The sequence below is a fragment of the Erinaceus europaeus genome, chromosome 4 (genome assembly GCF_950295315.1).
Source record: "Erinaceus europaeus chromosome 4, mEriEur2.1, whole genome shotgun sequence".
Taxonomy (NCBI): domain Eukaryota; kingdom Metazoa; phylum Chordata; class Mammalia; order Eulipotyphla; family Erinaceidae; genus Erinaceus; species Erinaceus europaeus.
The window spans coordinates 91,260,073-91,287,984 of record NC_080165.1 but is presented as its reverse complement, the minus strand read 5'-3'; the positions used below and the strand labels follow the sequence as shown (position 1 = coordinate 91,287,984).

General features: G+C 38.4%; 1 protein-coding gene across 3 annotated transcripts in view; it reads left to right on the top strand.

The window, feature by feature from the left end:
* The window catches only part of EFHC1 (EF-hand domain containing 1), a 178,246-nt gene that overhangs the window by 116,517 nt on the left and 33,817 nt on the right, over positions 1-27,912 (top strand). For all 3 annotated transcript variants that reach the window (XM_060190045.1, XM_060190044.1, XM_060190046.1), the window contains 2 exons: positions 2,594-2,814; positions 10,652-10,792. In XM_060190045.1, the coding sequence (XP_060046028.1) occupies positions 2,594-2,814; positions 10,652-10,792 (362 nt within the window). The remainder of the gene's footprint in view (positions 1-2,593; positions 2,815-10,651; positions 10,793-27,912) is intronic.

The window sequence follows — 27,912 nt, the reverse complement described above, 5'->3', positions numbered from 1 at the left end:
TTAGAGAGAAAGTAATGATTGAGAGAGAATAAAAGGGACTAAACAGTGATATTTTAAAAGTAGGAAAGCTGACATTGAAAAATCTTTCTGTTTTTGAGAAATGAGAATAATTGCTAGCACAGCTTGCATTCTCAGGTAACAATTGTATCTGCATGTTAGTTCAGAATAGTCTGACAAGTGCTTGCCACGTTCTTATATGTTGCCTCCTGTAGAATCGTTTTTTTTTTTAGTTCCTTGGCATTGAAACTAATGTGCTAGTTTTGATTTTCCATATGAAAAGTTTCTGTTGGACAGCAATAGTAAATTATGAAGGCATTGTTTAGAACTCCTGTTTTTTTTCTTTTAGCAGTTAATATGAATCAAAACTATATTTTTATGATGACTGGAGTTAAAACATCAGGAACTGTAAAGGTTCTGTCTTTGTTGAAGGTAATTGTAGATTACCAATTTATGGTGAGTAATGTCAGAAAACGAGTAACTCACCACAAGTCTTCTATTCAGCTGTTGATCCGTGAGGCACTAGGGTTTGAAATTTTGTTAATTATCTTTTCTAATGACTTTCAAATGGTGAAGCAGGGCTGCAGGTGTCTCTCTATCTCCCCCTTCCCTCTCAATTTCTGGATGCCTCTATCAAATAAATAAATATAATTTAAAAAATAGTAGGGACTAGACAGAAATAAGAATACCAATATTAACAATTTATGCTAAATACTGGAAGAAACATTTTTTATGGGTTTTTTTTCTTCCTGCTAGGGTTATTGCTGGGACTTCATGCCTGCAAGGATATCTTTCTTTTCCTATTGGGCATTTTAAAAAAAGATTATATTAATGAGAAAATAGGAGGAGAGAGAGAGAATCAGACAACACTCTGGTACATGTGCTGCCAAGGGTTGAACTTGGGACCTCATGCTTAAGAGTTCAATGTTTTATCCACTGCACCACCTCCTGGACCACTTTTTTTTTTTCTTTTAGATAGAAGGTGAGAGAGAGAGAGAGAGAGAGAGAGAGATATGGAAAGAAAAGAGGGGACACCAGCAGTATTCCACTGCTTGTGAAACATCCTCCCCATTCCCTGAAGGTAGAAACTGGGAGCTTGAACCTATGTACTACATTAGGTGAGCCACCATATGGTCCCAACCTATAGACCTTTTAAAATGTGTAATTAGGAAAATACAGGCTTTTATTATTTTTTTCCCCCAAGAGCATTACTCAGTTCTGAAATGTAGTGTGAGAGATTGAACCTGGGGCTTTGGAGCCTTAGGCATGCAAATCTTTTTTGCATAACCATTATATTATCCACCTCCACCTTACCCATCCCACAGACCTTTTTTGACATGATCAAGGGCTAAAGTTCACAAACTTTTCTCTTTGTTTTAGCAGAACATTGACTTCTTTCTTATGTTTCCATCTTGACCATCATTGCTTAGAAGAATACCTGCCTAACTCTCATGACCCTGTGGTCAGTGTCTAGGGTTAAATATTGTGATTACAGCTAGATAACTTGGCACTTCACCAGATTGACTATCCTGTTCTTTCCATGGAGAACATGCCATAGGGAATCAACCTTAAACAAATAAACTCTTCTCATAAAGTGGTGTGAGAAAATTAGATTTATTCCAAAAATGTGCTGACTTTATGTTTGAAACTCTGTTGTTTTCTCAAATGAACAGATTAATGGAGTCAGTATTCTCCCTGACTGGCCCTCATACTATATTCAAGACTAAGTTAGGCTGTCCTAGTAGGAGTGATCACTATTACTTGTATAATTTCTTAGTATGTGATGCTCCAAACAGGATGTCTGTCTGTCTGTCTGTCTGTCTGTCTGTATCTATCTATCTATCTATCTATCTATCTATCTATCTGTCTGTCTTTTTTCTGGGAGGGGTATATGACAGCAATTGAGAGGGGAGGGGAAGATAGAGAAGGTAGAGAAAATAGACAGACACCTGTAGACCTGCTTCACCACTTGTGAAGTGACCACACTGCAACTGAGGAACCAGGATTCTTGTGCAGGTCCCAATACTTCATACTATGTGCACTTTACCTGATGCACTGCCACCCAGCCCCCAGAATGTTTTTCCATGGCAGCAGGAACTCCATCCTTATTAATTATTACCATTGCAGTGTTTAGCAGTGTATAGGTAGCGCGCACACACACACACACACACACACACACACACACACACACACACACATATATATATATATATATATTCACAGATAGTTTGTTGCATGAATAAATGAGTGGAAAAACTAAATGTTTTATATCCCTTATAGATCTAATAGTCTATTAGGGGGATATTTACCCTTCCTTTCTGTAATGATTTCTTTTAAGTATTACTTTTCCCAAGACTAGTGACCTCTAGTCATATATTTTGAGTGGGATATGGAAGAGACACTTTATAGAAAACATCTGCTGTATTATTTATGTGTTTTACCAACATAGCCTTATGTTTGGCTGATTATGTAGAGGAATTCCTGACTGTTGATGAGAGCAAAGACTGCACTTGCTCAGGTTTTCAGTATTGCTGAGCTATCTATCTTTTCCTTTATATTCCTTTTTATTTCCTCCCTCCTTCTTATCTTCTACTAGAGACCTTCCCTCAGTGTGTATTGGAAATATCTGATCAAGAGGTGTTGGAATGGTATACTGCTAAGGATTTCATCGTTGGGAAAACAGTCACTATCCGTGGTAGAACTTTCTTCATTTATGATTGTGACCCATTTACTCGACAGTACTACAAAGAAAAGTTTGGAATCGCAGATTTGCCAAGTATTGACGTGAGCAAGAAGGAACCACCTCCAGTAAAACAGGTAAGAGAACATTAGTTCTGAGTATAGTGAGAGAATTAATATTTTGATATAGAAATTAAAGAAAAAGAGGGGTCAGGTGGTGGTGCATCTGGTTAAGCACCCACATTATAGTGAGCAAGGACCAAGTTCACGCCCCCAGTTCCCACCTGCACTGAGAAAGCTTCACAAATGGTGAAGTAGGGCTGCAGGTGTCTCTTTCTCTCCCTGTCTTCCCTCCCCTCTCAATTTCTCTTTGTCTCTATCTAATAATAAGTAAATAAAAACAGTAAAAAAAAAAAGACTATTAAGTGAATGCCCACTGAAAAATGTGCAACACGTATAAACGAACATTTCACAAAAGAAGAAATAAAACTGAGAAGTGAACATGAAAAGACTTCAGTCTGATAATCAAAGAAGTGGAAGTGAAAATAATGAGGTTTTAAATATATTTGATTTAAGAAAAAAAGCTTACAATACCTAGTATTTTCTCTGATGTGAATGAGCATTGTGTGTGTGTGTGTGTGTGTGTGTGTGTGTGTGTGGTGTACTGTCAATGGGAGTACCAGTAAGAAAAGACTTTCTGAAAATGCAGTTTTTCCCATCATCTAACATTTTTAGAGTAAACATTGCATATCTCTTGACCTAGAAAATCTGGTGTGGGGAAAAAGAAAAAAAGAAAGAACATCTGGTTTGTTGTTTTCACCAGGCTGACTTCACGGACGGGTAACAGAGGACCCGGACTCATGGCTGGGTTGTACGCAGTATCTCTTTATTCATGCAGGACGCAGCACAATCTATACCAAGCTAAGCTAAACTAAAGTACTACAAACAATCTTGTCCTTATAAATATACTAGTCCAGTTGGGTGGGAACAGGATGCGACGCAGAGAGGGTGGAGAGAAAAGTGACTGGTGAAAATCAGGGTATGACAAGGAGAGGGGGCGGAGCAAAAACATATCATGAACCAGTGGGGATTGAACCAATGCCCTGCAGTGGTTATGTAAATAGAATACAGTAGTTATGTAAATAGAATACAGTTTTAAGCAGGGGGTATTAAACTAATGAAACAGAAAGGGTTTTTAGAAGCATACCAACACTGGTTTAAGGACTATAGGAATGTATGTGAGAGCAGAGAGATTTTTCGATGTTAGAGTGTAGAACTTTCAATACCAAGTTCACAGAGGACTCAGGTTCAGTCTTTGGTATAGTTATATAACAGAGTTGAACTGTGTTGTGGCCTCACTGTTTTTCTTTCTCACTCTTATAAAAGTAAATAAACAAACAAAACTTTAAAAAGAATATGTATGGGGCCAGGTGGTGGTACATGTGCTAGAGTATATGTGTTACATTGTGCAAGGACTTGAATTCAAGTTCCTGGTCTCCCCTTGCAGGAGAGAAGTTTCACAAGTGGTGAAGCAGTGCTTCAGGAATCTCTCACCCTCTCTATTTCTCCCTCCCACCCCAGTTTCTCCTTATCTCTATCTAAACATTTTTTAAAAAGATATGTTTATATTATATTATAATTAAGTATAAGGAGGTTGTCAGAATAAATTAGAGTATATTCATTCATATAATTAGAATATGGTAAGACTGATAAAGAAGATGTCTATGTATAGTAGCATGGAAAAATACCCATACTTTAAAAAAATTATTGGATATATATATATGTATGTATATGATGTGGTACTTTTTTTAAGATCTTTTTAAAAAATATATCTATTTATTTATTCATTCCCTTTAGTTGCCCTTGTTGTTTTATTGTTGTAGTTATTATTGTTGTTGGATAGGACAGAAAGAAATGGAGAGAGGAAGGGAAGACAGGGGTAGAGAAAGACAGACACCTGCAGACCTGCTTTACCACTTGTGAAGCTCCTCCCCTGAAGGTGGGGAGTTGAGGGCTTGAACCGGGATCCTTACACCGGTCCTTGCACTTTGTGCCACCTGTTTAACCCACTGCACTACTACCCAACTCCCTTTTTTTTTTTTTGTAAGTTATTGTACACAATATTTAGCTATACTAAGTAAAAACCTGGAGGAATAGCCACCCATAATATTAATAGTGACTAATTCAGCATGAGAAAATAGGAGTAGGAAGGGAAGTAGAAGATGACGAGGTACCTTTCATTTTACTCTATGATTTTCATTTCTCTGTTGCACCACACTTTCCAGGAATAAGTAAATATGGTTTTGTTGTATTCTCATCAGGCTGGTTCCATATGGAGACATGCTGATGTGGTGAAAGGAAGGAGTCTAGACTAGGGGAATTAATCTACTGTGGAAGTGGCCTCTGAAAGCAGTATATGATGGACTGTAGGACTAGTCTCCATGTGTACTTGCTTCATAAGAAAACCCAAGAAAAACCTGGTGGATGTCACATAAGCAGGAATATAATCTAGTAGTTTTATCAGTTTGAGGACATGACCTGAACAATAGCTTGGAATATGACAAGTGAGATGCCAGTACCCCAGGCTTTTGTGCTGTTATCAGTGAATGTCTTCAGAAACATTTGGGGGTGGGGGGTGGAGAGAAACAGGTAGGGGCCTGTTAAAACCAAAAGAGTTTTGAGAGAAAGGTTACTCAGAGGTTTACTGCTTAATTTCCACCCATCTCACCCCCCAAGTCCAGGCTGATGTCACTGTGTACTAATGAGAAATGCAAACAAGTTTAGATGTCACCACTGTGCATTTCTGCCCAACTTTCAGAGAAACTGAAATGATTAGCTAATGTTGCTCACCCAGAGTCTCTGTCCATGAAAACTTGTGTAGTCACTGAAAAGTGGTTTTGCTTTAGGAACAAATTAGGTCATTATCTATCTACTGGATCCACTAGATATATTTCAGCCATGATAGCCACTTAGACTAAAGCCTCAGACAGTGGATAGAGACCAGTACTCTTAGGTGAACATGGCAGAGTGACTGCTTTTTTAAGGGGATATCCTGTTATAGATGTGTGAATATTAGTATAGATGTGTGAATATCAGTATTTAGAATCTTATGTGAATGAGGTCAGCAAATATAAGTCAGCAGTTAACAGAACTCAGCATACCTTGAATCTCTCACTGTTTTTCCTTCGGTGGAACTGAGGAGGAGTTCCTCCGGTAACTACTTGTTGATATTTGATCTGGAGACTTGCACATGAGTCTCACAATGAATGAACTCACTAGTCTGCCCTCTCCTCTCGTGTTGTTTTGCAATAAATGCTGCTTGTGATGAGAACACTGGTTGCTTTCATTTGAGGCCAACACAGAGAACCAGGGATCACTGAGTTGAGTTTGTTCAAAGTGTCCATATAAAATAGATTAAATGATCAGAATCTGTCTGATACTTAGAGGAAAATATTGGCAGAACTCTTTTCCACATAAATTTTAAAGACATCTTCATTGAAAGAAGACTAAGGCAAGAATAAACCAATGGGACTACATCAAATTAAAAAGCTTCTGCAAAGCAAAAGAAACCAATACCCAAATAGAGACCTCTCAGAGAATGGGAGAAGATCTTTACATGCCATACATCAGACAAGAGGCTAATAACCAAGATATATAAAGAGCTTGCCAAACTCAACCATTAGAAAGCAAATGACCCTATCCAAAAATGGGGAGAGGACATGAACAGAATATTCACTACAGGGGCCAAGTGGTGGCACACCTGCTTGAGTGCAGGTATTACAATGTGCAAGGACCTGGGTTTGAGCACCCGGTCCCCACCTGCAGGAGGAAAGCTTTGTGAGTGGTGAAGCAGTGCTGCAGGTGTCTCTCTGTCTCTTGCCCTATCCATTACCCTCTTGATTTCTGGCTGTCTCTAGTCAATAAATAAAGGTAATTAAAAAAATATTCACTACAGAAGAGATCTGAAAGGCCAAGAAACATATGAAAAAAATGCTCCAGGTTATTGCCTGTCAGAGAAATGCAACTAAAGACAACAAAGAGATATCACTTTACTCTTGTGAGAATGTCATACTCCAAAAAAGATAGCAGCAACAAATGCTGTAGAGGTTATGGCAACAAAGGGACCCTCTTGCACTGCTGGTGGGATTGTAACTTGGTCCAACCTCTGTGCAGAACAGTCTGGAGAACTCTCAGAAGGCTAGAAGTGAACCTAGTAGCTATGACCCTCCAGTTCCTCTCCTGGAGATAAATCATAAGGAACCCAGCACACCCATTCAAAACAATTTGTGTATACCTATGTCCATAGCAGCACAATTTGTAATAGAAAATCCTGGAAGCAACCCAGGTGTCCTACAACAGATGAGTGGCTGAGTAAGTTGTGGTTATCTATTCATAATGGAATATTACTCAGGTATTAAAAATGGTAATTTCACCATTTTCAGCCCATCTTGGGAGCTGGACGAAATTATGTTAAGTGAAATAAGTCAGAAACAGAAAGATGAATATACGGGGCTGGGTGGTGGCGCATTTGGTTGAGCGCACATGTTGCAATGTGCAAGGACCCAGGTTCGAGCTCCCGGCCCCCACCTGCAGGGGGAAGCTTTGCGAGTGGTGAAGCAGGGTTGCAGGTGTCTTTCTGTCTCTCTCCCTCTCTGTCTCCCCCTTCCTCTCGATTTCTGACTGTCTCTATCCAATAAATAAATAAAGATAATAAAAAAAGAAAGATGAATATGGGATGATCTCACTCATAGGCAAAAGTTGAAAAAAGATCAGAAGAGAAAACACTAAGCAGAACTTGGACTGGAGTTGGTGTATGGCATCAAAGTAAAAGACTCTGGGGTGGATAGTATGAGAGTTCAGATTCTGGAATAGGATGGCAGAGGACATAGTGGGGGTTATATTGTGTGGAAAACTGAGAAATGCATGTACAAACCATTGTATTTACTATCAACTGTAAAACATTACTCCCCCAATAAAGAAATTAAAAAATCTATAGTAAATAATTTTGGGAAGATATTTATAGTAGGAAAGCGTGGTACAAGCTGAGTTTGATGAGAAAATGTAGCAAAAATTAGTCAATGAGAAGTAATTCTGCTGTAGTCTACCTTGAATTGACAAGAAAGGAAACAGCATCTGAACTACCGAAGATTTTTCGGTAAATACATCTCAGCATCCTAGAGTCATGCTTTTCACTCTTCATGGAGCCTTACTGAAAAAAAATTAAGCTCATCTAACTCTTTTATGCTAATTTGCCAAATTTTGCATCTGAAATTTGTTTTGGTATGTTGTTTCCTGCTTCACTAGAAAGAGTCTTAGTCTTCTCTCTTTGCTCTCTCCTTTCTTTCCTCTTCCTTTATGTATTCCTCCCTTTATATGAAAGAGAATGAGAGAAACAAGGCAGAAAAAGGGAAGGAGAAGAGGGTGAGACAAAGAGAGACATTTGTATCACTGCTCTACCATTTCTGAAACTTCCCCCTTGCAGCTGGGAGCTGGAAACTAGAGCCCACGTCCTCACACATAATAATGATAATGTTACACTCAACCAGGTGTGCCATCACCAGGCCCCTCAGGTCCATTTCTATGTGGATTTTTCCTTATGTTGTTGAAATTCTCCTCAGGAGAGGAGGAAAATACAGGTAATCTCTATTGAGCTATATTGCCATCAACATTTCAGATATTATGTAAATACTACCTTTTTGGAAAACGACCTAAGTTGAGAATGAGAGTATTTTGCAGGTTCCTGTCATAGGGAGGTAAGAAATTGTACCCACAACTATACTTAAACCATTAACCCTGCAATAAAATGGTAAAAAGAAAGAAAAAGCCCTATGAGGAGAGACAGTTTGCATCTAAAATGCATGGCTGTTATCTCTTTTCAGGAGGCAAAAAAAAACCAAGAAATAAAGATACTAGAAATATGGAAGTACTTAGAAGCTATATTTAAATGATGGCCAGAGGCTAGAGGAGAGTTTATATTCATGTACAATCAGTTCATCTTCAGAATCCTAACAGAAGTGATGTTACTTTGCATTGCTAGCTAGAGGGAGTGAAGCTCCTTCTCACTGGCTAGCAAGAGCTCACTCAAGGAGAGAATGTCTTTCCCAATAATATGAAAGTTCATCCTTCCCTTCCTCTTTCTCTCTTTTTCTATCTCTCTCTGTTTTTCTTTCTCTCCTTTCTTTCACTCTCTCTCTCCCTTTGTCCCATTCCCCCCTTTTGTTCTTTCATGTTAGGCAAATGTACAAGTAAGTGTCTTGCTGTAAAGTTGTATTTCCTACCTGATTTTTTTTATGCTCTAATTGTTTCTGGATAAACCCAATTTTGGCTGACTGCTTATTTGTTTGAGATGAACAAAAATATGTAGGTCAATAGGAATAAATAAATAATTAAAAAAATTAAAATACTTATTTATTTTCCCTTTTGTTGCCCTTATTGTTTTTTATTGTTGTAGTTGTTGTTATTAATGTTGTTGCTGGATAGGACAGAGAGAAATGGAGAGAGGAGGGGAAGACGGGGAGAGAAAGACAGACACCTGCAGACCTGCTTCACCACCTGTGAAGCGACCCCTCCTGCAGGTGGGGACCTGGGGGCTCAAACTGGGATCCTTACGCCGGACCTTGTGCTTGGCGCCACCTGCACTTAACCTGCTGCACTACCACCTGACTCCCAATAAATAATTTTTTTTATAAATAAATCTCAGCATCCTGACCACACGTTTTCATATGCTAACATTCACGCCCCCCCCCCCGCCATAGGCCAGGAAAATAGCATTTGGATCAGATTTCTGCCAGGCTGAGGCCTACATTTTACCACTAAGGTGTCACAGACTGAACTACAAGGATGACCACAAGGGCTAGAATTAGGTTTGGAAGCAGAATCAGATCCCTGATCTGGCAGTAAAGGGTCAATGACATCAGCAATAGTTTCATTCTAGATCTGTTACTCTTTTGTGCTCATCAGTCACTTCTACCATCAGTAATCATAGTATAAAAGATATAAATAAAAAGATGATAATGTAAGATTTTCCCCCCTCCTATCCAAAAACTAGGTGTGACCCTGTATAGCTTCAGAGATCAAGTTTGATCAGGCATGATGTTATTTTTTCTATTTATTTATTTATTTTCCTTTTTGTTGCCCTTGTTTTTTAGTATTGTTGTAGTTACTATTGTTATTGTTATTGATGTCGTCATTTTTAGGTAGGACAGAGAGGATGGGAAGACAGAGCGGGAGAGAAAGACAACACCTGCAGACCTGCTTCACCACCTGTGAAGCGACCACTCCTGCAGGTGGGGAGGCGGGGCTCGAACTGGGTCCTTACTGCTGGTCCTTGTGCTTTGAGCCACGTATGCGTAACCCACTGCACTACCGACCGACTCCCACCTCCCGATGTTATTTTTTTCTAAGCACAATTTTAGATACAGAGATTGTTTTTGAGGGTGGGTTAAGTGCACATAGTACCAAGTGTAAGGACCCTGGCTCCCCACCTGCAGGGGTTTTGCTTCTCTCCTCCCTCTGTCTTCCCCTTCCCTCTCAATTTCTCTCTGTCCTATCCAGCAACAACAATAACAGTAACAACAACAACAGGAAAAAGATGGCCTCCAGGAAGAGTGGATTCGTGGTGTAGCCACCGAGCCCCAGTGATAACCCTGGAGGCAAAAAAGAAAAAAAATAGTTTTTGAATCATGTTCTCCTTATTTATTCAAAGAAACGTGGTTACTTGAAGACATAGTTTATCTCAAATTGTATGTACTTTGCTTCTGCTGCTTCTCCATCTCCTTCTTAGTCATCACTGGAGTCTCATTTGTCCAGGCTGACATTGTTCAAATAGAATGTTAGAGACAGAGAAAGGAAGACAACACAGCTCTGAAGCTTCCCCTTAGTGTGGCTGACAATGCACAACAAAGTGAGTGAATTATCCAGGTGAGATGCCTTGCTAACCCGTGCTTTACTTCTTTCTTCTGTATTTCTTTTTCAGGAATTACCTCCTTATAATGGTTATGGATTAATTGAAGACTCTGCTCAGAACTGCTTTGTCCTGATTCCAAAAGCTCCAAAAAGTGATGTTATTAAAATGCTGCTGAATGATAACAAGGTGCTTCGTTATTTGGCTGCACTGGTGAGGATACCTTTATATACTGTATACAATTATCTAATTTTCTAGTAAGCTTTTAGAGTATCAGCTGTCAGAGTTGGACTAAGGCAGGTTGAGTATCACTAAGTGGAAGTCAGGCGGTAGCGCAGTGGGTTAAGCACAGGTGGCACAAAGCCCAAGGACCAGCGTAAAGATGCTGGTTTCAGCCCCAACTCCCCACCTGCAGGGGAGTCGCTTTACAAGCGGTGAAGCAGGTCTGCAGGTGTCTTTCTCTCCCCCTCTCTGTCTTCCCCTCCTCTCTCCATTCTCTGTCCTATTGAACAATGACAACAACAATAACTACAATAATGAAACAAGGGCAACAAAAGGGAATAAGTTAAATAAATAAAATAAAAAATAATTAAATATCACTAAGTATGGTACCTCTGCACCAAAAACCTAACGTAAATTCTGTTTCTCCCAAAATCTTTCTTTTTTTAATTTCCTTTTCTTTATTTATTTCCTTTTGTTGCTCTTGTTGTTTTATTGTTGTAGTTATTATTGATGTTGTTGTTGTTGTTGGATAGGACAGAGAGAAATGGAGAGAGGAAGGGAAGACAGAGAGGGGGAGAGAAAGGCAGACACTTGCACACCTGCTTCACCTCTTGTGAAGTGACTCGCCTACAGGTGGGGAGCCGGGGGCTTCAACCCAGATCCTTACAGCAGTCCTTGTCTTAGCGCCACCTGCGCTTAACCCCCTGCGCTACCGCCGACTCCCTCCCCAAATCTTTCTTAGAGCTCATTCTAATCAAAGTTTGAAGCCGTTTTTGTCGTTAGTAAATATTTATGAAAACTTGATAGACTCAAATTATATATGTGCCTGTGTATCTTTCAGGTATACTGTGAGGGTAGGGGTTGTGTTTTAGTAATTGTTTTAAAAGATTTTATTTATTTATTAATGAGAAATATAGGAGGAGAGAGAAGAACTAGACATCACTCTGGTACATGTGCTGCCGGGGACTGAACTTAGGACCTCACGCTTAAGAGTCTGATGCCATATCCACTGTGCCACCTCCCAAACCACTCATGTCTTAATAATTTTCAGCATTGATTATGAAATATAGTTTTATGCATTTCAGATTCTAATATAATAATTGGAATCATGCTGATTTAACAGGTGTTGCCTTTGAAAGCTTATAGCAAGTGGTAAGGAGAAGCATAAATTTGGAAACAGACATATTCTAGTCTTGAATCTTGCTTTCACTGGGAGAATTATTTGGTGCCAATTACTAGTCAGAATTCAAAGGATAGTGTCATTAAAAATGGAACAAACGTGTAGAAATAGAAATTTAAGCATTTGATTTCTAAGTATGAATGTAAACAGCAAGAACTGAAATGTGTCACTTCTGGGATTAAGGATTGAGAATAGGGAGAGGCCAAGTGATTCTTCAGACTCTACATGATCTGAAAAAGAAAGGAAGGAAAATGTGGTTGACTAGTATATTTTAGAAAAATGATGAAAAATAGACCCTACCAATGTGTTCTGGAGCCTGACTTCCCCAGCGCCCCACCCCACTAGGGAAAGAGAGAGGCAGGCTGGGAGTATTAATCAATGTGTCAATGCTCATGTTCAGCAGGGAAGCAATTACAGAAGCCAGACCTTCCACCTTCTGTGTTGGGTAGTATTCCAGCCAGCCCCACCCCCCAAAGCCTCTGTTTCTAATCCTGCTTAACTAAGCACCACCATGCCTGCAGGGCATTGGTTTGATCCCACTTAAAGCTGAAGTCTATTTACATAAACCACTGTTAACTAAGCACCCCCCTGCTTCCAGGGCATTGGTTTAATCCCACTGGCTCACACGTCTTTTTGCTCTGCCCCCTCTCATAGTCACCCTGATTTCCACCAATCTCTTTTCACTCCACCCTCTCTATGTCACATCCTGTTTCTACCCTATTTGGCGAGTATAAATACAGCTGCTCTTCTGAAGTAAACACACTTGGGATTGCTTTCCAGCTCCAAGAGTTCCAGAGTGTATCTCCTACAACACTATCTTTGCATGAGTTCCTGATCTCTCTCCCACGCTGCAGCCTAGACTGGCTCCAGTTGAGTTCTCTCCAACCTAGAGAACACTTGCTCAGGAAGAAGCACCCTCAGGCTATCCCGGCACTTCTGCACCCCATAATGACCCTGGGTCCATACTCCCAGAGTTAAAGAATAGAAAATCTGAGGGTCAGGCAGTAGCGCAGTGGGTTATGCACATGTGGCGTGAAGCGCAAGGTCTAGGCCTGTAAGGATCCTGGTTACAGCCCACAGATCGTCACCTGCAGGGTTGTCACTTCACAGGTGGTGAAGCAGGTCTACAGGTGTCTTTTTCTCCCCCTCTCTGTCTTCCCCATCTCGCTTCATTTCTCTCTGTGTTATCCAACAATGGCAACATCAATAACAACAATAATAATAACTACAACAGTAATAAAAAAACAACAAAGGCAACAAAAGGGGGGAAGCAAATAAAAAAAAATAGGAAGGCTGTCAGGTGAGGGGATAGGATATGGAGTTCTGGTGGCGGGAATTGTGTGGAGTTGTACGCCTCTTATTTTGTCACTGTTTCCTTTTTATAAATAAAAATTAAAAAGAGAGCATTCAAGCAAAATCTAGGTGAACTAGACATCCCATAGCATTAGAATTCTGATTAATGAGGGTTTTGCATTATTACCAAGTTGTCTGAGTTACCATTAATATTCAGGGGACTTACCGAATATATAATAGTGAATATACTGAGTATAATTATACTGAGTATAACTGAATATATAATAATAATTGAATATATAAGACCAAAATATAGCAGCTGAAATCTCCTTGAAGACAGGTATTGTTAATTAATTAGTCTATTAATTAATTTTGCCTCCATGGTAATTGCTGGGGCTTGGTGCCAGTACTACGAAGCCATGGCTCCTGGCAACCATTTTTTCCATTTTACTGGATAGGATAGAGAGAAATTGAGAGAGGAGGGGGAAGACTCAAAGGGGGAAAGACAGAGAGATACCTGCAGACCTGCTTCACCGCTTGTGAAGCGTCCCCCTGCAGGTGGGGAGCCAGGGGCTCTAACACAGATCCTTTGCGTGGGTCCTTGTGCTTAGTACTATGTGTACTTAGTACTATGTGTGCTTAGCCAGCTGTGTCACCACCCAGCCCCCTTATTTACAAAGACAGAATTTGAGAGGGAAGGAGGGGGAGAGAGAGAGAGAGAGAGAGAGAGACATGTGCATCATTGCTTCACCATTCTTGAAGCTTCCTCCTTGCAGGTGGGGGAAAGGGGCTTGAACGTAGATCTTTGTGCACTATAACATGTGTGCTGTACCAGATATACCACTGCCTGGTCAGAAAGGCATGTATTGTATATTTCTAGATTTTATAGATATTCAGTAACTGTCAAATGAATAAATTATATACATATACATCTCCTCCAGGTATTAGGTAATATACCCATTTTATATTTCACAACATCTGAAGGTAACATTTATCCCAGGTCTCTCTCTCTCTTTTTAAAGTAAAGCTTTTGCCTTAAAGCTGAGTACTATTTAAATATATATATATGTATATATATATATATATATATATATATATACACATATATATCACAACATAATTTCTAAATCATTTTTATTGGGGGATTAATGGTTTACAGTACAGTTGTTGAAACATGGATGCATTTCCCATCTCTCTGTCTACAAAACTGGTCCTTTTCTACCATCATGAACCAGGAACCCCAGGCTGTCTTTAACTTCTCCCTTCCTCTCCTTCCCCAGGGTCTTTTGCTTTGGTGCTGTATAGACCCCATCCAATCCAACTTTTGTGTTTTCCCTCTCTTTTTTTTTTCCCCTCTATGTTTTTTCTTAAGTTGCACCTACAAATGAGAGCATCCAGTCTTTGTTCTTTGCTTTTTGGCTTATATCACTTAACATTATGCCTTCAAGTTCCATCCAAGATGAGGCAATGGAGATGACTTCATTATTTTTTAACAGCTGAGTAGTGTTCCATTATGTATATATGCCACAAGTTTCTTAGTCACTCATCTGTCATTGGGCATCTGGGTTGTTTCCAAGTTTTGACTTCTGCTATGAACATAAGTGCGTGTGTATTTCTTTGTTTTTGTTTCATTTGGGAATCCTCAGTCAAGAAATTGCTGAGTCAAAGGGTAGGTCCAGTCTTATGTTCTGAGAAATCTCCAGACTCTTTTCCACAAGGGCTGGAACAATTTACATTCCCACTAGTGGTGTAGAAGTATAACTTTTATCTTCCCATCCTCACCAATATTTGTTGCTTCTGTCATTTGTTTGGTTGCTTGTTTCTGTCCTTTCTTCACCTTTCTCACAGGTGTAAAGCGGTAGCTCACTGTTGTTCTTATTTTCATTTCTCTGATAATTAGTGACTTTGAGTAGTTTCTGATTTGTCTGTTGACTCTCTGGATCTTTTCTTTGTTAGAGTTTCTGTCCATGTTCTGGCCTCATTTAAAAAACCTTTTTGTTTAGTGTATTTATTATTGGATAGAGACAGAGAAATAGAGGGAGAAATAGAGAGTGATAGATACAGAAAGACACTTGTAGCTGTACTTCAGTACTTGTGAAGCTTTTCCCCTACAGGTGGGGAACAGGGGCTTAAACCCAAGTCCTTGTATACTGTAGAGTGTGCGCTTAACCAGGTGTGCCACTGCCTGATCCATGGCCTCATTTTTGAACAGGACTGTCTTTTTTGCTGTTGCTCAGTTTAGTGGGCTCTTATGCATTTTTTAAAATTTCTTTATTGGGAAATTAATGTTTTATATTCAACAGAAAATACAATAGTTTCTACATGCATAATATTCCCCACTTTCCCATAGAACAATACAACCCCCACTAGGTCCTCTGTCATCCTTTATGGACCGGTATTCTCCTCACCCCCCCATGCACCCCAGAGTCTTTTACTTTGTTGTGATATGCCAATTCCATTTCAGGTTCTACTTTTTTTTTTTAATCTTGATTTTCAATTTCTGCCTGAGAGTGAGATCATCCCTTATCCGTCCTTCTGTTTCTGACTTATTTCACTTAACATGAAATTTTCAGGGTCCATCCAAGATCGACAGAAAACAGTGAAGTCACCATTTTTTATAGCTGAGTAGTATTCCATTGTGTATATATACCACAACTTGCTCAGCCACTCATCTATTGTTGGACACCTGGGTTGCTTCCAGGTTTTGGCTATTACAAATTGTGCTGCCAAGAACATATGTGTACACAGATTTTTTTGGATGGATGTGTTGGGTTCCTTAGGATATATCCCCAGGAGAGGAATTGCAGGATCATAGGGTAGGTCCATTTCTAGCCTTCTGAGAGTTCTCCAGACTGTTCTCCACAGAGGTTGGGCCAATTTACATTCCCACCAGCACTGTAGGAGGGTTCCTCTGACCCCACACCCTCTCCAGCATTTGCTGCTGTTACCTTTTCTGATGTATGACATTCTCACAGGAGTGTAGTGGTATCTCATTGTTGTCTTTATTTGCATTTCTCTGACAATCAGAGACTTGGAGCATTTTTTCATGTGTTTCTCAGCCTTCTGGATCTCTTCTGTGGTGAACATTCTGTCCATGTCCTCCCCCCATTTTTGCATAGGGTTATTTGTTGTCTTTTTGTTGAGTTTGGCAAGCTCTTTATATATGTTGGTTATTAAACTCTTCTCTGATATATGGCATGTAAAGATCTTCTCCCATTCTGTGAGGGGTCTCTTGGTTTGGATAGTGGTTTCTTTTGCTGTGAAGAAGCTTTTTAATTTGATGTAGTCCCATAGGTTTATACTTGCCTTATCTTCTTTGTAATTGGATTCATTTCATTGAAGATGTCTTTAAAATTTATGTGGAAAAGAGTTCTGCCAATATTTTCTTCTAAGTATCTGATAGTTTCTGGTCTAACATCCAAGTCCTTGATCCACTTGGAATTTATATTTGTAGTGGTTCAGTTTCATTCTTCTGCATGTTTCAACCCATTTTTTCCAACACCATTTGTTGAAGAGACTCTGCTTTCCCCATTTCATAGTCTGAGCCCCTTTGTCAAAGATTAGATGTCCATAAATGTGGGGGCTCACTTCTGGGATCTCAATTCTGTTCCACTGGTCAGTGTGTCTATTCATGTTCCAGTACCAAGCAGTTTTGATGACAATGGCCCTATAATACAATTTGAGATCTGGGAGTGTGATGTCTCCGGTTCTGTTCTTTTTTCTCAAGATTGTTTTGGCAATTCTAGGTAATGGTTCCAGATAAACATTTGTAGCATTTGTTCTATTCTCCTAAAAAATGTGGTTGGGATGTTGATGGGGATAGCATTAAATTTGTAGATGGCTCTGGGTAGTATATTCATTTTGATGATGTTAATTCTTCCAACCCATGAACATGGAATATCTTTCCACTTCTTTGTGTCTTTTTCAGTTTTCTTAAGTAGTGACTCATAATTTTCAGTATACAAGTATATCACTTCTGGTTAGGTTTACTCCTAGATATTTTATTGTTTTTGTAGCTATAGTAAAAGGAATTGATTTCTGGATTTCAATTTCTTCTAACTTAGTGTTTGAATAGAGGAATTCCACTGACTTTTGAATGTTAATTTTATAGCCTGATACCTTACTGTATTGCCTGATGATTTCCAAAAGCTTCTTGCTGGATTCCTTAGGTTTTTCTGTGTATACTATCATGTCATCTGCAAATAAGGAGAGTTTGGCTTCTTCTCTTCCAATCTGTATCCCTTTAATTCCTTACTCCTGCCTAATTGCTATTGCAAGAACTTCCAACACTATGCTGAATAATAATGATGATAGTGGGCATCCCTGCCTAGTACCTGATCTGAGGGGAAATTCTTCCAGTTTTTCACCATTGAGTATGATATTTTCTGTAGGTTTGCTATATATAGACTCCACTATCTTCAGGAATTTTCCATCTATTCCCATTTTTTGTAGTGTTTTGATCATAAAGGGATGTTGTATTTTGTCAAAGGCTTTCTCTGCATCTGTTGATATGACCATGTGGTTTTTGGTCTTGCTTTTGTTGATGTGTTGGATCACATTGATTGATTTACATATATTAAACCAACCTTGCATGCTTGGGATAAACCCCACTTGGTCATGATGAACAATTTTTTTGATATACTACTGTATCCGGTTGGCTAGAATTTTGTTCAATATTTTCGCATCTATGTTCATCAGAGATATTGGTCTGTAGTTTTCTTTTTTGGTTGTGTCCCTGTCTGCTTTTGGTATCAGAGTGATGTTGGCTTTATAGAAGCTGGCAGGGAGTATTCCAGTGTCTTCAATCTTCTGGAAGACTTTTAGAAGTAAAAGTATTAGTTCTTCTTTGAAGTTTGTGTAGAATTCATTTGTAAAACCATCTGTTCCAGGACTTTTATTTTTGGATAGATTTTTTGGGGTTGAGATATTGTTGGGTTGTATTTTCTGATCCATCTTCCTATTCTGTGTCTTTTAATAGGTGAATTCAGGCCATTGACGTTTATTGATATCAAGGATTGAAGATATTTTAATGCCATTCTTGTAGATTTTTAGAGTGTCCTGATATATATCACATTTATGGTGGTCTGATTGTTTATAGGAGACCTTTCAGAACTTTTTTCAGGGCAGGCTTGGTGATAGTTGATTCCTTCAACTGTTGCTTATCTGAGAAAGTTTTGATGCCTCCATCTAGTCTCAATGACAGTCTAGCAGGATATAGCATTCATGTTGATTTACAAAATTTGAAGATAACAGGTGTAGAGTTACACAATAATTCCACCACCAGAGCCCTGCAGACCCATTCCCTCCATTGTAAGCTACAGCAGTTCTCCCAAGATTGCAGATACGGGCTAACTATTATTTCTATAACTATCTGTCTATACCTATATATATTTGCCTCCTTTTTTAAAGTCCCATCTTCTCTTCCTTTCCAAGTCCCACATACATCTATTATTACATCCAAATGTTCTCCCCCCTCCCCTTTTTCCTCCTTTCTCTTTGGGCTCTATTGGAGTTGGGAGTTCAGAGCCCTCTGGTCATCTTCCCCCTATCATTTCTCTCCCACTGGTATATGGATCAAAATTATTTTTGGGGTGCAGAAGGTGGGAGATCTGGCTTCTATAATTGCTTCTCCATGAGCCCATACCTCCACCCCCAGCCTGTTTTTATCTTTCCCACCTCCTTTCAGGAGAGGTGAGGTTCTAAGACATACCTACGAGGTCATCTGCCCAGGAAAGGCAGGATAGAATCATGATAGCCTCTGCAACTTAGTGGCTGTGGCTGCATATGTCTCTGCTACAGCTGGTGGATTTTGTTAAGGTCTGTAGTTGTAGCTATTTGTTGTTTTTTTTGCATCTGATCCATTCCCTGGCACTCCATGGCTACACCTCCCAGAAGTCCCCGTGTCTCTCCTTTGATGGAAAACCAATCTGAAACTTAAGTTATGAAAATGGAAAGGATTCACATAAGTTATGTAAACTACATAACTATAAATTTACCTTTCATACCTAAAAGTTCTTAAAAATTCAATAATTGACTATAAAATTAATATTAATAATACTCAATGTTGATAAATGAGGATAAAGAAATAAATTTGTTTTGATGACTGTCATCTATACTTATGAATAACTTGGTCAGTACCCCAGGAAGTGGCAAAGCAGATAAAGCAGTGGATTCTCAAGTTCTGTCTCTAGCATCCCATGTACCAGAGTGATGCTTTGATTCTGTCTCATTAGTAAATTACTGAATAAATCTTAAAAAAATAAAAAAATAAAAAACTCCGTAAATAGGATCTATCACAAAAGATTGAGGAATTGGTAGAGGTCTTCTAATTAGCAGTGATATGAATAGACTAGATAATTTGGGTCAGATACGGACAGTGGAGCACCTGATAAAGTACCTGGTTCAAGCCATTGGTCCCATTTGTAGCAGGGTAGCTTCACAAACAGTGGAGCAGTGCTATAGGCCAATCCCCCTTATTTCTCTAGAAAAGAAATATATATATCTGCTGGGAGTGGTAGATTCATCATACAGGCACCAGATTCTAGTGATAACCCTATTGGAAAATAATAATAACTATTATTATAAATATTATAGGAATCATAATTTTGATCCACACTTTTCTGAAAACAACTGCCAGTGTATATATTTGAAGGTACTGAACAAATAACTATATGTTGAGAATCACTGAGAAAGAGCCAGGAAAATTTTCTGAAGCAGCAAAGTGAGCCTGACAAATAGGGCCATATTTTTTCTTTTGGTTATGTGTACTGACTCTAGAAAATGCACTAATGAAAACAGACATTTACTGTTTATCAAAGGCAAACTTTGGTAAATTCTATGCTTTCACTCCATGAATGGCTAATTCTTAAAAGGACTATTGTGTACCTTTAGAATATCTTTGAATTATCTCAATTTCAGAAATCAGACTAAGATTTAAAATGACTAATCTTCCTACTTCACACCAGACAAGAACATTTAAAGTAGTTGAAGATAGTATTATCATACTTCAAAAGATTTTTTAAGTGATTTAAGAAATAAAATGTTAACTATTCATTCAAACATCAATTTTGGCAATAGGGTGCTCATGCATAGCAAGATGACATGAACGAAAGTGACTAGAACAATAGGTATAAGACATATATCCCTAGGGCCTTATTTATTTATTTATTTTTTATAATAGTTTATACATGCATAGCATTTCTCAGTTTTCCACACAACAATACAACCTAGGGACTTTTAAGTACTTATGTTATCAAACTAAAACTTAAAAACAAAAACCAAAAAAACCTTGGAGGCCAAGTGGTAGCACACAGGGTTAAGCACATGGCACAAAACACAAGGAGCAGCATAAGGATCCCAGTTTGAGGCCCCAGCTCCCACCTGCAGGGGGCTTGCTTCATAGGCAGTGAAGCAGGTCTACAGGTATCTATCTACCTCCCTCTGTCTTCGCTTCCTCTCTCGATTTCTGTCTGTCCTATCCAACAACAACAGCAATGATAACAACAAGGACAACAGAATGGGAAAAAATGGTCTCCAGGAGCAGTGGATTTGTTGTGCAAGTACTGAGTGATTACCCTGGAGGGACATAACAAAACAAAACAACAACAAAAACAACAACAACAAAACCCACTGTATTTTCCATGCTTATGGAGATAAACAATAGGATTAAGAATTTCAGCAGAGAAAAACAAAACCAATTTTTGCAAAATTATCACAGACAGAATAAAGGAGAAATTGATGCAGAATAGTATTTGATAAAAATTAATCTGTATTAGTTTTAAAACAAAACACATAGTATATAGATAATAAAAGATAATCTTCATAGTTTAATAAAAGACAGCTATCAAAAATCTACAACAGTGTGCCTTGTGATGATATGTTGAAAGTATAACCTCTAAAATTAGGAATAAGGCAAGAGTGATCTCTATCATTCTTTCTTTCCAACATTGTCCTAAAGGCCTAAGTTACAGCAATAAAACAATAAAGGAAAGCAAAATTATAGTTTAAAATTATAGTTTTAAAATTAAAGCAAAATTGAAAAGGAAAAAAGTAGAACTGATACTATCTAAGAATGAGTAACTGTATATAAATAAATAAAAATAATCTCCACTGTTAGTAAAGTCAATGTGTAAACAACAAAAAACACAAAAGTAAGTTATAAAAAACTGCCATTTAGCATCAAAATTAAATACCTAGGAATAAATCAGTTAAATAAGTTAAGCAAGTAAATGAATGCCTAAGAATAAATTATTAAATACTTAGGAATAAATCAAACAAAAAGTAGTATTACCTAAAATATTTTGAGAGAAAAATTTTAAAACACCAAAGTAAATAAAGGGATATGCTATGCTTATTGGTTAGGCATTCAGTGTTATATAGGAAATCACTAAATGATTTATAGCTTCAGAAAAACCATAGGATAAGAGGAGTACAAGTCCACACAGGTCCCACCACTAGAATTCTGTATCACATCCCCTCTGATAGCTTTCCTATTCTTTTTTTTTTTTTGCCTCCAGGGTTATCTCTGGGGCTTAGTGCCTACACTAGGAATCCACTGCATCTGGAGTCTGGTTTTTTTCCCCATTTTGTTGCTTTGGTTGTTATCATATTTGTTGTTATTGTTGTTGTCATTGCTGTGGATAGGACAGAGAGAAATCGGGAGAGGAGGGTAAGCCAGAGGGGGAGAGAAAGATAGACACCTGCAGACCTGCTTCACTGCTTGTGAAATGAGCCCCCTGCAGGTGGGGCCAGCTGGGGGCTCCAACTGGAATCCTTATGCTGGTCCTTGAGCTAAGTGCCCTACTTGCTAGCTTTCCTTTTCTTTAACCCTTTGTGAGTATGGACCCAGGGTCACTATGGGGTGTAGGATGTGGAAGATTTGGTTTCTGTAATTGCTTTCCCACTGAACATGGGCATTGGCAGGGTAGAGTTTATATTTTTGCATAGCTTGTTAATTTGATCCTATGTATGGAGATGTAAAACATCAAAAATAAATTGCTCTTAGAGAAAAAGATGGGTGAATTTGCTCAATAAAATATCATTAAAGGCTAAAAGGTTACATACAACAATCAGGAAAATATGACATTGGCTCAGATAGATAATTAGATCAGTAAATGAGTTCATAGCCCAGAAACAAAATCACACACACTTAAGACACATGACAAATATGGCACTGTAGAAAAAAGTTCATTGAATAAATAATATCATAACATATGAAACATATCATAACATGGGAAAAATAAGAAAACATGATGCCACTTCACACCAAAAAAAAAAAAAGAATGAAAAGAAAAAGAAAACAGTTCTGAGTATACTAAATGTTTAAATACAAAATGTAAACCACTAAAGGCTCTTAATGATAATATAATAGTAGGAAAAGATTTCCTTAGCAGGGTACAAAAAAGCATGATTGTTTTAGAAGGTGACTATACCAAAATGGAGAATTACCATTAAAAGAGTAAAAAAAAAAGTGAAAGTCAAAATGTGAGATGATGTTACTACAGAAATCTATCAGTAATTTATATTTGCAATATATAAAGAATTTTCTAAAATTACTTTGAAAATGAGCAAGAAACTTCAACAAGTATTTCATAGAACAAAATATTTTTTAAAAAGACCCAATGAACATATGAAAGTGCCTTTAGTAATCTGGGAAGAATAAATTATAACCACAGTGAGTCACCCCTGTTCACCCCCAGAATAATTAATCTGATAATGAAAATATAGAACAATAGGGGCTCTCATGCATTCAGTGACACACTCACTGTGGTAAACTGTTTGGCATAATAATTTACATTAGATTGTGCTGAAAATGTACACAATATATGAGACAAGAGATAACAATGTTTACAGAAGCATAGTTCATTATGACTCAAAGTAGATCTAAATATCCATCTTCCACAGTCTGGATAAATAAATTATATCATTTATCATATTTATATAATAATTTGAATTCTGTTCAACAGTGAAAATTAATGAGCTGAAGCTGGGTGGAGGGCTAAGTGTACACACTAGTGTGCTCAAGGACCGTGTTCAAATCCCCAGTTCCCACCTGCAGGGTCGAAACTTCGGTTGATAAGATAGTATTGCAGGTAACTCTTCTTCTCTCTGTGTCTCTCTCACACACACTCTCCCTACTTCTCTATATCTCACCCTCTATAAAAGATTCCACAATAAAGATTTTTTAAAAAATGCACTAAAAAGAAATGATCTCCACCTGCAGGAGAGTCGATTCACAAGCAGTGAAGCAGCTCTGCAGGTGTCTGACTTTCTCTCCCCCTCTTTGTCTTCCCCTCCTCTCTCCATTTCTCTCATATCCTATCCAACAATGAGGACATCAGTAACAACAATAATAACTACAACAATAAAACAACAAGGTCAACAAAAGGGAATAAATAAATAATTAAAAAAAAAGAAATGTAATGATCTGTATCTGTATGAAATAATGATAAAATTCATACAAGATTTTATAAGAATTCAGTATCAAAAAGAGTAATATTTATATTATATAGTTCCATTTATATAAAGTTTAATAAAAGTAGACAAACCATAACTGCTTATATACCCCTACTTTGTATAAAACTAAAGAAAACCACAGCTTAACACAAGATAGTCCTCTCTCCCAATCTCCCTCCCTCGCCCCCCTCTCTTTCTCTTTAGGGGACTGAATTTTACTGCAAGTGTATTTTCTAGGTTCTGATAATAATCAATGTTTTTACTTTTTCTTTTCAGAGAGAGGTATAGAAGCAAAAAGAGAAAGAAACCACAGCACCAAAGTTTCCTTCAGTGCAGTGGGGGGCTGGTCTCAAACTTGGGTCATGCAAATGGTAAATCAGTGCATTATCCAATTGAGCTGTTTTGCCTATTCAGTGGGCCATTTTTATGGAAATTGTTTGAATTTTATACATTTTAAAAAGTTTTCTCTATGTATATAAAGAAAAAAGAAAGGAATGAAGAAAGAAAATCAACAGAAATATTAATAAAATAGTAGGGGCCATCTGTATATAGAAAAGAAAAAAAAGTGACACCTGGTCACAGAAATTTTCAAGTTTTCTCCTACCTATTTGGTGAAATAAAGTATACTTATTTGTTTCATCACAACTACTATGGAGGAGGAAAGAAAGAATGAAAAGGACTAAGGAGTGAGGTGGGGACTTAAAAAGGAAAGATGGCATTTCAAAAGAAGAGAGTATGACAGGGGAGTCATATGGTAGCGCAGCGAGTTAAACGCACGGGGGCGCAAAGTGCAAGGACTGGCATAAGAATCCAGGTTCAAGCCCCCAGCTCCTCACCTGCAGGGGAGTCGCTTCACAATTGGTGAAGCAGGTCTACAGGTGTCTGTCTTTCCCTCCCCCTCTCTGTCTTCCATTCTTCTTTCCATTTCTCTTTGTCTTATCTAGCAACGACATCAATAAAATAGCAATAATAACAACAACAATTTAACAACAAGGGCAACAAAAGGGAAACTGTGTATAAATACACACACAAGAGTATGATGGAGAAATGATCAGAGACAAATAGAATGAAATTCCACTGAATACAGATAAATATTGCACATGTTCTGAGAAAAATCAAATATGCTAAACCCAAGTAAGGAGGTTGGTGTCAAAGTAAAAACATTCTGGTAAAGTATTTAGGGTTTAGATTAGAGCACTGGCTAAGAATTTTAGAGAAACTTACAAGAACATAAAAATCAGGATTTGATGTTCTAGAGAGACAGAATAATGATTTTTTTAAAATACTCCCTTTTGTTGCCATTGTTGTTATATAGTTGTTGTTATTATTTTTCCCTCGTTTTCTGAATTTGTCCAATAAATAAATAAAGATAACACAAAAAATTTTAACAGGTATATCTATTTTTTGCCCACTTTTATTCATTTCTTTTTTTCATTATTTTTTATAAAAAGGAAAGCCTGACAAAACCATAGGATAAGAGGGGTACAACTCCACACAATTCCCACCACCAGAACTACACATCCTACCCCCTCCCTTGACAGCTTTCCTATTCTTTATCCCTCTGGGAGCATGGACCCAAGGTCATTGTGGGATGCAGAAGGTGGAAGGTCTGGCTTCTGTAATTGCTTCCCCGCTGAACATGGACTTTGACAGGTCAATCCATACTCCCAGTCTGCCTCTCTCTTTCCCTAGTGGGGTGGGGTTCTGGGGGAGCTAAGCTCCAGGACATATTGGTGGGGTTGTTTATCCAGGGAAGTCTGGTTGGCATCATGCTAGTATCTGGAACCTGGAGGCTGAAAAGAGAGTTAATGTATAACGCCAAACAAGTTGTTGACTAATCATGAACCTAAAGGCTGGAGTAGTGCAGATGAAGAGTTGGAGGGAGGTTCTCTGTTCTGTAGATAGCTAGTAGGCCTATTTTAGTTCTATTACAAAGGGCCTGTGGCTATACTAGTTTTTTTTTTTTTTTCCCCTGAGCCTGAAATCTGATATGCAGGTGGATCTAAGTTACTGTCTGGGGAGATGATGTCATGGCTGGGAAAAGGACCAGAAGCTGGATCAAGGAAGAGAGTTATTCATTTCTACAGCCCTGCCTTCACTTTCTTTATAAGTCAGGCCTATACCTATTACTACTTCTGAATGTCCTTCCATTTTCTTCTTACCTCTCAGAGAAGTAAAGCTGCCTCTGACTTCCTCTGGTGTTTTCTAGATTCTCTTCCATTTCAGTGATAGTATGTAAAGAAAGATTCCTGGTGCAAACATTTTAAGTCTCTGTAGAATTGGGGGTTAGAACCCTGTGGTCATCTTTCTGTCACATTTCACCTCTCTGGGAGTATTGACCAAAATTTTTTGGTGGTGTGGTGTAAAAGGAAGGAGTTCTGGCTTTTGTAATTGCTTCTTCACTGGACTAGGTTGTTGGCTCATCGACCCATACCCCCAGGCTGTTTCTATCTTTCCCTAATTGGGTAGTGCTCTGAAGTAGTGTGGTTCCAGGACATGTTGGTGAGGAAAATGGCCTCAGGAAGATAGACAGAATCATAGTAGCATCTGAAACTTGGTGGCTGAAAGGCAGTAAGATTTAAAACAGGAGAAAGAGTTTAATAAACAAGAACCAAAGAGTAGGAATAGAGCAGATGAGAATAGGGAACTTAAAGTGGAAAGAGGCTAGGAAGCCTATTTTAGGTATGTTCCTAAGGGCCTAAGACTTTAGTAATCTTATTTAAGTTTGATAGCTAACATGGAAGTGGATTAGCATATTATCTGGGAGGATGGTATCAGAGTAGAGAACAGAAGTTGAAATCTGGTTTAGAGTAGAGAGTAACACTCAAATTTAAAAAAAAAAAAAAAAAAAGGATATAAATACAAGTAACTGCTAACCACATCGATGTGATCTGGGGCCCATATATATTCTCATATTTAGTGCAGGAGCCTGTGTAAGCTCCAAGTTCTTATCAGTCTGAGCTCACAGTCCATGGTCACAGCTGGGAACATTCTAGGCTACATTTCAGTGGTCCTCAAGTAGCAGAGTAGGCTGACTCAGCCTCCCTTCGGAGAGGGGGGTGGGGCAGTCCCTACCATTGCTACTTTGTAGTGAGGATAAGGTTTTGGAGAGGCCCACAAAAGGTCTTATGATGACATTCCTGATGGAAGTTGCCAGTGACACCCCTGATAATCCTGTATATGCATAGTAGTGCATGAGGCATGTATTTGGAAGAATGTATGTTTAGTTGTTACTTAATTCATTCAACAAATGTTAAAAGACCTTTCTAGGCTTCATATGTAGCCTACACATGCTACCTAAGTAGTTGTTGCAGATAAAATTTATCAGTGGATGCTAAAATGAGTGGGGAAAGCATTGAGAAGAAACAGCATTTTTATAGTTTCAGTATCTCTCACAGTATTTGTTAACTGCAAAGGTATAGATGCTAACTTTATAGGGGAGAAACATTAATAGATATTATCTTAGCCAAGAAATCAAGGTCAGCATCTATACCTAGCAGATGTAATGATATCATGAACCCCTTCTATGCAATAAGAGGACAGGAGAGCTTCTCTGTGACATTTCCCAAAGATATAAGCAGAAGATACTGAGGAACATTTAGCAAATAAATTGACCAGTACTCTTAAATAAACCAAGGTCATGAAAGAAAAATGCTGACTGAAAAACTATTGCAAATTGGAGAAGATTAAAGAGAAACAGTGATTAAATGCAGTGTGTGAAATTTGAATGAGGCCAGTGGTTTAGTCAGTGATACTTTACCATTGTTATTTTCCTTGTCGATGGCTGTGAAGCTATTACTTAATTCTTCTAAAATTTTCCTTTTAAAAACATGTACAGGGGCCAGGCAGTAGTGCAGTGGGTTAAGTGTACAAGGTGTGAAACAAGAACAAGCATAAGGATCCTGGTTTGAACCCCCTGGGATGTGTGTGTGGGGGTGTCGCTTCAGGAGTGGTGAAGCAGGTCTGCAGGTATCTTTCTCTCCCCCTCTCTATTTCTCTCTGTCCTATCCAACAGCAGCAGCAGCAGTAGCAACAACAACAAGGGCAATAAAATGGAAAAAATGGTCACTAGGAGCAGTGGATTTGTAGTTCAGGCACTGACCCCCAGTAATAGAGCGAGAGAGAGAGTGAGTGAGAGAGAGAGAGAGAGAGAGAGAGAGAGAGAAAGAGAGCCAGCAAAGTA